The 9,350-nt window shown below is 33.1% G+C and overlaps 1 protein-coding gene across 3 annotated transcripts in view; it reads left to right on the top strand.

Moving 5' to 3' along the window:
• The first annotated feature begins 7,452 nt into the window (after window positions 1–7,452).
• The window catches only part of LOC117112560 (single-minded homolog 2-like), a 7,984-nt gene continuing 6,086 nt past the window's right edge, over window positions 7,453–9,350 (top strand). Inside the window, exons 1-2 of one of the 3 annotated variants that reach the window (XM_033255661.1) lie at window positions 7,453–7,886; window positions 8,148–8,216. In XM_033255661.1, coding sequence (XP_033111552.1) covers window positions 7,885–7,886; window positions 8,148–8,216 — 71 coding nt within the window. In that variant the 5' untranslated portion in view covers window positions 7,453–7,884. Of the gene's footprint in view, window positions 7,977–8,147; window positions 8,217–9,350 lie in introns of all 3 variants that reach the window. The other 2 variants (XM_033255652.1, XM_033255670.1) reach the window with 2 other exon arrangements.

Here is a 9,350-nt window from a genome sequence, read left to right as displayed (position 1 = left end):
GAAGAAAAGAATAACGCTTACAACATTCGTCAGCATTACTCGCTCTGTGTGATCCATTTTCAGTTTTCTAACAACGCCAAATAAATATTATTATTGAAAAAATAATAATAATAAAGCGCAAATAAATAATAAGTTTACCTGTTTTGTATACAAAAAAAAAGTCAAATTTGTTTAAATCCGATATTGTTCCAAGTGAGATAAATATTTAGATTTTGAGATTTATAACAATAAAATAACGTATAAAATATAAAAATACTGTTGGTCTAGGCCACTACCAGAACCAGGAAATTTAAACAAAATGTATGTATTATAAGAAAGAAAAAAAGATCTCGATATTTACAGTAAAAATAGATAAGTAAATTACACATACACCACCGGTAATTAAAATACATAGAAAGTATTGTATGATAAATTTATATTTGTTTTACATACACATAATATTATAATGGCATGAAAGATATACCTTCTATATAAACCTATAAAGAGAAAACAATGATTGAATAAAGTGCACGGTCATCTATTTAATTTAACAATACTGTACTCGTTTAAATATAAACTGAATTGGCGTAAGGAATAATACGGTAACAATCGTGAAATGAATATGGCTGAGATGATTGACAGTAATAGCATATATTTATCATGAATTTTTCCGTCCATTCATCAACTCAATGACATGTCTAGCGAAATTTAAAAACATAAGCTTTCTATATACAATACAAAATTCATATAGGTCTAGGTATGATTATTAAGAACCACACCGCTCTTATTAGTATTACAGCATTCTTAATACGAGAACACACGCTATCATCTTATAAACACAGTTACAAAATGTAAGTTAAATAATGGTTTTATATATTCATACAATAAATAACGAGCTTCATGAATTTAATTTGCAGCAATAAAAAAGCTGTTGCATTCCCATAACATCAAAAAGGTTACGTCTCGAGTGAACGGGGAAAGAGCTTACAAATCCCTCACTGACGAGAACACGCGCAGGGCACAAGTCCACAAAAGACTCGGCGTAGCATCGCTGAAGAGTGCAAGAATAATGAAATACATAAATCAGTCACATATTCTTTGAGTAGAACGTAGTATATTAAGAGACAAAGACGAAGAGGATAAGGAGAATACAGCGGTGTTTTAACAAAGCAACAATTGCCATCTCGGCGTTTAAATAAATAAACGATGGGGTATTTTTAGTTGAAAGATGGGAACGTTAACTGTCTCCATTAGGTAGCGAATCGCACCTTTATCGTCCGTTACATAGAGGAGACCTGCCAATTAACGAACGATTTTTCCTATTGATGAAGATTAAACGCCACGCAAATAGGTTTATGCGTAAACAAAAATAATGTAGTAGCGATGAGCTGGATACTGTATTCAATAGTTATTGTTACTTTGCATTGTTTTACGATCAGCCAAACATTACTCGAGCTTTATAATTAGAATTATTACATGGCGATTATGTACAGTACTGGTAGATAATTGCAAGTTCGTACGCCAATATTTTTTTAACTTCATATGTCTGTTTGAGTATAAGATATGATATATGGTCTAAATGTTGAAGGCAGGAGTTGGCTATTCGTTACGGCACTTATGCTTTCAATCATTGACATTAATGTTCGGCCGCACCATGAGCAGCAAGCTAATTACACATTACTTTAAAAACAATACTTGTTTAAGGATCATAATTTTAATCATGGGCCTAAAGCAATAGCTTAAGTCTTAAGCAATAGACCTAAAGCTATACTTGATTTTCACCGATTTCACATTTAAGCAAATAGAAAAAAGGGCCTTAACACATAATTTAAGCAGCGACATCTATCCAAAAATAATAACTTACCGTATTTAATTAAATGCATAAAATACATTAAACATTTTCATCCTTGATTTTATTAATGTTTGTCTCCGCCACCTGAATTTATACAGGCCTAAAGGAGTGCGTAAGCTAATAATAGACCAACAAATGCCTATTAATATTAGGGCCTAATAATAGGCAATGTTAAATAAGCAATGTTAACAGCCAAAGTTTACTAGGTATTTATTTATTATTATTTATTTCTTAAAGCAAAGGCCTCTTTAATATTGTATATTCAGACATAAGTAGTAAGTAATCCCAATTTCACTACTGATAAAAATCACATTCAAAGGTTGTAATCAATGCTATTCAAAGCGCACGTTATAGGCCAGGTTGCGTGAGGAATCCCCCAAAATTGAGGCTATCGTCCACAGTTACAGATCTTGCATCAATTCGCCATATTATTCAGGTGAAACATGAATGATCGAGGCACGTTCGGCACTCTCCCTGAGAGTCGAACGTCAACACAAATCTCGACATTTTGTTGCATACAGGAGTAGTCAACAAAGCAGTCTAAACTACCGTTTGTAGACCATATATCACGTGACTGGCACAAAACTGATAACCACGCACCTTAAAGGGGAAATGGAAATATAGGCAAGCGATTATAAGTTAGAAAAAAATTATTATTGTAACCCTCTCGACATAAAATATTATAATTAATTTCAATCTACTATTTTTTCTCCAACTCCAACTCCAACTCTCTATCCTCATTGGCTGTGTGATGCAGCGCGTATGACAGCCTAATTTATATATCGACGTTCTCGCTGACACGCGCAAAATATTGCGTGTGATCCATTTACTGATACAGTATATTGAAATTGAAACGCACCCACTCTTTAACTGGATTAGATTACGGATTAGATCTATCATGAGCCTTCCTTTTTGCCTAATAAGAATAAATTTGAACTTCAAATCTGTTGATTGCTTACTTTATGTCTCAAGTAAGTTTTAGGCCTTGCTTTAAACTGGATGTGTATAAGAGACAGGACATAAGTAGTAAGTAATCCCAATTTCACTACTGATAAAAATCACATTCAAAGGTTGTAATCAATGCTATTCAAAGCGCACGTTATAGGCCAGGTTGCGTGAGGAATCCCCCAAAATTGAGGCTATCGTCCACAGTTACAGATCTTGCATCAATTCGCCATATTATTCAGGTGAAACATGAATGATCGAGGCACGTTCGGCACTCTCCCTGAGAGTCGAACGTCAACACAAATCTCGACATTTTGTTGCATACAGGAGTAGCCAACAAAGCAGTCTAAACTACCGTTTGTAGACCATATATCACGTGACTGGCACAAAACTGATAACCACGCACCTTAAAGGGGAAATGGAAATATAGGCAAGCGATTATAAGTTAGAAAAAAATTATTATTGTAACCCTCTCGACATAAAATATTATAATTAATTTCAATCTACTATTTTTTCTCCAACTCCAACTCCAACTCTCTATCCTCATTGGCTGTGTGATGCAGCGCGTATGACAGCCTAATTTATATATCGACGTTCTCGCTGACACACGCAAAATATTGCGTGTGATCCTTTTACTGATACAGAATATTGAAATTGAAACGCACCCACTCTTTAACTGGATTAGATTACGGATTAGATCTATCATGAGCCTTCCTTTTTGCCTAATAAGAATAAATTTGAACTTCAAAACTGTTGATTGCTTACTTTATGTCTCAAGTAAGTTTTAGGCCTTGCTTTAAACTGTAATTTTGTTTGTTTGTTTGTTTTATTGTTTTTTACCACATACACATAAAATAAAAATTAATCAACGATAAATATTACAATTGAAATTACATTTTATAAACAAAAAAAAAAGATGTGTGCGGTAGGAGGTCAAAATAAGTTTGTACAAACTTTAAGACATGACCACCAATAATAAATAATAAATAATAATATAATAAATAATAATAATAATAATAATAATAATAGTAATAATAACAATAATAACAACAATAATAACAGCAATAATAATAATACTGATAACAAAATAATATATATATATGTATAAACACATACACACATATATATATATATATATATATAATATATGTGTGTATACACACACAAACACACACACCCATACATGCAAGCATACATACATACACACACACACACATATATATATATATATAAATTTAAAATAAAATATATATATATATATATATAAAATTAAATATGAAATGAATAAATAAATAAATAACAAATAAATAAATAAAATAAAATATTCATAATACTATAAATTAAAAATAGTACGGTAGATACGTTAGTCTGGATTCGATTACATAAAATAATGATAGTCTTAATAACAATAAGTCAATAATTACAATAAGATAATTGCCATGCGTTTTGCATCAGAAGAATTAATACGAAGTGATGCCTGCCCCAACCCAATGCGCTGCACGTACCGAACGCCCAGCATGCATACTCTCAATTTTTACCAGAGTCATTTACAGAATGTTCCCCTCAAGTACCTGGGGACGCACTAAGGACTCAGCACACAGAACTCGCCAAGTAGGGCAAACATCACTTCGTACAATGAGATAAATAATATAACAAATAATATAACAAGTAATATAACAAGAGGCTCAACAAGAGGCTTACCTGCCATTACCAGAAATAAAATTAAAAAAATTGGAATAAGAAAATATTCTATAGACCAATATGCATAAATAAAGCCGTCACTATTCTTGACATAATATACATTTCATTTGAATTAGAAGAAATAATTTTAAGAATTTTCGTATTGAAAAATTAATTTGTTTTAGTGAAAACTGAAATGTTTAGATTTTTATCTTCTTTTGATAACTTTACGGTCCTTTTAAATGCCACTCTGCGTTAGCGCTTATAACAGCGCGACGTTGTGTGCTGATTATCGATTGCAGTTTGAGCGTTTCGTCGTATGAAAACCATGTCTAGGAGGTCTCAACGGGGCGTTGCGGTCTCTATGGCATCACGATTATTGTTGCTAAGGTCCCACAATGTAAACGTGTGTATGTGGAACATGCGCGTATTCATAACCATTTTATAATATTAGTTTTTCAATCTGATAATCCAGAAAGTCCTAAGCTAAGCTTTATAATGATACCAGATCATCATTATTTCAACCCTGTTAGCCAGTGAACTAAATGTTTGGCGCTGAAGAAAAAAAAAAAATGTGTGTTGTATGTCCGTGCGATTAAATTTATTAAGTAAATTGGTGTTTTTTGGTTTTGGTTTTTTTGTATATAGGCCTACATAGTCGTCGTGTACCGTACTCGTTATTGTTTTACAATGAATTGTAAGTTGGATGATTGATGCGTTAGTTAAAGATTCTATTGAACGCTTCCGTTCAGTTCTCTGAAATAAGTAGGCCTATCGTCTCCAATATATTATTGCATATTGGTGGGTCAGCCCACCTTGTTACCCCGCTTGTTACCTCTAGTATATCGAGGATCAAGCGAGTTTACATTGTAAACACGGGCTTTAGGAGACAAAGTCTCCAGAAGCCATCAATGTTCAATATTTGCCTAAGCCCGGCTAGTACTAGGCATCGTTGTTTGGACGCCCCAGCTTAGAGTTATTGCAGGTGTACTCACGTGCAATATGATATGTTTCTCAGTTTCTTCACCGCACAACACTCAAAAGCTTGAATGAATTTTATATTAAAGTTTAAAATCAAAACAACTTGGTTGCGTTACTGAATATTGTGACAACGAGTAGGCCTATGTTGATAATGGGGGCACAAGGCATCCCTTGAACTTTGAGGAAACACGTTAGTGGCTTGTATATTCGCCGACTCAATATTAATATTACCAATGATAATGATGATGATGATGATAATAATAATAATAATAATAATAATAATAATAATAATAATAATAATAATAATATTACCAATGACAATTACAATGATAATAATATTATCATATTATACCTATTAATAATGGTAATGATGATGATAATGATCATGAAGTCCAGCACTAAAATGCTGGACTATCAATAGGCATATGGTTTAATCTGCAATATTATGGAGAAAGTAGGCCCCTCCCATGGGCCTATTATTCATATAATTGTAATATAATAGTTATAATAGGCCTAATAGACTATGAACAACAGTAGCAATAATAAGAATAATAATAATGTAAAACTGTCAACTGAGCGTCATTACATGATGACGTCATTATGTGCTCAAAATTCAACAGTCATGGTACGCCAAAAGCCTTATAACAAAAACAATGATAATAACGATAATACAAATAATAGAATGATATCTTTAACAATAGGCTTAATAGATCATTATTATTAATTATTTACTGATGTTTGAATGTTATCTAAATTGATGACATCATCAACACATTTTTAGCCTAACATCAATAAACCAAAAGGTAAAAGATAAGGGAGATAAGGTCAGATACAATTATAATAGATTAAAAACAATAGGCATGAACAATTGATTCTGCAAAACACGAAAAAGGACCGTTGAAATTTTAGGACCAATTCAATGATATGTGTGTATAAGCCTACTGACTCACACTAACTTCCATGAATTATATTTTAAAATTAATTTTATTTTACATGGGCCTATTGAAAAATTATATGCACGATACACTTAAACAAAAAGTCAGTCAGTAAATTTTTTCCAGGCTCAGTGTTCCTATTGTTTTTGCCAATTTCAGGCTGGAATTGTTCTTATTTTACGATTGAAAATTATTATTGTACAGTAGTAATAATATACCATACTGTATAACAGAGAGTAGTCCTACTGCACGTAAGTGTCAACGTAATCAATTTACGCCAATGACTGCCGAATATTCTGTTAGCAGAAAAAAAAAATTATTATAACAGATAAAAGACCAAGCGAATTTTAGAGTCCATTAAACATTAATACTTTACTATATGTGACTAACTTGAATTGATGGTTCTCTAGTTTTTAAAAATAAAATCCTCATTTGACATTTTACCTCAGTCTCAAGTTGTTCTTATTTTGTTCTTATTTTTTATGCAATTTCAGTCCCAGTGTTCTTATAAAATGTGTTATTTAAAAAAAAAAGTGTAATCGTAAGCATTTGATTGGTGTTTAGTGGTGGACTATGATCGGTTATACACGTAGGAATTCTAATGTACTAACACTTCGGTCTGTTTAATTATATTTTATCAGGGATCTATAGCTCGTGTGACATTTTCACCTATACACTTGTCAATTGAGATAGGGTATTTTAGGGCGAATTTGTGACTCAAACTGGCTGGTCAGTTGCCGTGTAATGCATCAGAATCGTGCTCACAAGTCGCTGGTATTTAGCCGCTAAACGTTTTCTAGGCATTATCATCTGACGACTTTATGACAAGCGTGTAAACACAGACGTTCTAACGCTATTGAAAATTCTATCTACCTTCGAACCACATCATGTACACATATCTACTCTCTGAGTGGCGCACTGTAACTCTATTAAGATACCATCAAACTTAAAACATTATCAAGCAAATATCTCTGACATGGTAGCAGATTATTTCATCTATATTTGATAGGTAATTGCTATAATCAGAAGGACAATAACTCGGTCTTAAACGATCGCTGATACAAATCGGAAACGTTAACACGGTCCAACTGTCGATACGTCAACCAGCCACACAGGCACGAAATGAAAAAGTCGCCTCTTAAAACACCATCACTTTACGCAACTGCATGCAATCGGCGACCACGATTAACTAACGATGTAAAACAGACCTACCGTGCATATTGCACAGCAGCAATAACCATGACAATATCACTCCACCTCCAACGGCTTACCAACCAATGAGCACCTTAAAAGAGCGAGGATTTGTTTTGATTGACAAGACGTACTACGGCCGCTTTGTGAAACTTTCGATGGGGATAGAAGTATAGTTATACGAATTTGATTCGTTGTAAGCCGGTAAATGGAAACGAAAACGAGTTGCTATTCGCTCGCATTATTCCCTTTAAAACTTGTGTATTGCGTTGTAACCACTGCCAGGTAACTGACACATACGGAACTCTGTGATGTAAAAAAATGTAAGTGAGCGAGTATCGAACGTGCGATTGCATATTCAACTAAGCAAGTAAAGGCGACAGTATGTCCACGAACTATCAGAAGCGCGATCGGTAAGTCTATGAGTTGCGTGACAGCATCGCCTACTTTCCGCCAACAATATAGGGGCTTTCCTCACGAACGCGTGCCGTTGCAATGTTTAACGCACGAAGCGAAGTACAGTAGGAAACACCAATCGGCCACACTTCCATTATTTACTGTTTATTTTTGCACCCTGATTGTAGGTCCACTTCAGTGGAATTACAAGCGACCGAAATCACGCAACACTGCAGTGAACCACTCAAAGAAATAAGGTGAGTTGATTTAAGAAAATAAAGATTATTGTTTATTTTATTTGCAAACAAGTCTTCATCAATAGTTTTAAGTATACGTACTCGTACTACGAATAAGCAGATTTTTTTTTCTTATGACAACTTCCCCATGCCTACAGCTGGAAATACTAGGGCCTTACGGTATTTCTGAATGTCGCCTAAGTCGGAATATTGTTTAATAGATTATCTGTAATACTCTTTTCCGTACAGTTCAATAAATGCCGACTCTCTTCAACTTGATCTTAAACTCTTGCAGAAATCTTTTTTTTTTTTCTTTTTTGAGGAAACCAAATCATTACGGTACCTTCTGTCACTTCGACAAAAAATAAAAAATGAAAACCTGTTTTCTTCACACATAGGCCTAATTTAAATTCAACGTAGTTTATCTTGAATTTTTAAAAGTGTTACATTAAAAACACCCAAGTTCTTTGGCTGGCACAAGAAGGTTGATCATAAAATTTTGTTTTGACTTTAAGATTAGTTAGGCCGAAGATGATTAACAACAGCCTTCTTTCCTTCAAACACGTACAACAATAACCTAACCAGTACGGCGAAGGCCATACATACAATTTAGTTTAGCACAAATGCATTGACCACGGGCCTAAAAATCGTATTTCGGTTTAACGTTATTCATAATCCTGAAAGAATACCAAAAAATATAGTTACTATCATATGGCTGCCTTTTAAATAGTAATTGTAATTTTAAAAATTGAGCATTCAAAGAAAATTCAAATAATTATCATAGAGTAGTCCATATCCATACTTTCAGTCAAATTCACAGTCTGTCAAACAGTGAACAACTAATTGATAAAGACTTTATAAATAAAGAATTCCAAAGAATCACTATATATCATATCGAATTCCCAAAAGAAAAAAAAAACTATCGGATCTCTATGAGGATAGCGCGTACGTTAATAACCCCCTGTATGTTTCTATAATACATGAATTATTATGAAAACAAAGTCATTACTTACAGACAATAATTATATAACAATAATAATATTATATTTTTTTCAATAATTATTTGACAAAGTGTATTATTATATTCATTACACATTATCAACATGAGTAACGTTTTCTGATAGACCTTTCTGTGTATATCTTATCCTACATTGT

The sequence above is a fragment of the Anneissia japonica genome, unplaced genomic scaffold, assembly GCF_011630105.1.
Source record: "Anneissia japonica isolate Jap-2015-1 unplaced genomic scaffold, ASM1163010v1 scaffold284795_len787576_cov167, whole genome shotgun sequence".
NCBI classification, from domain to species: Eukaryota; Metazoa; Echinodermata; class Crinoidea; order Comatulida; family Comatulidae; genus Anneissia; species Anneissia japonica.
The sequence above is the reverse complement of the archived record's forward strand: the minus strand, read 5'-3'. Positions and strand labels throughout refer to the sequence as shown.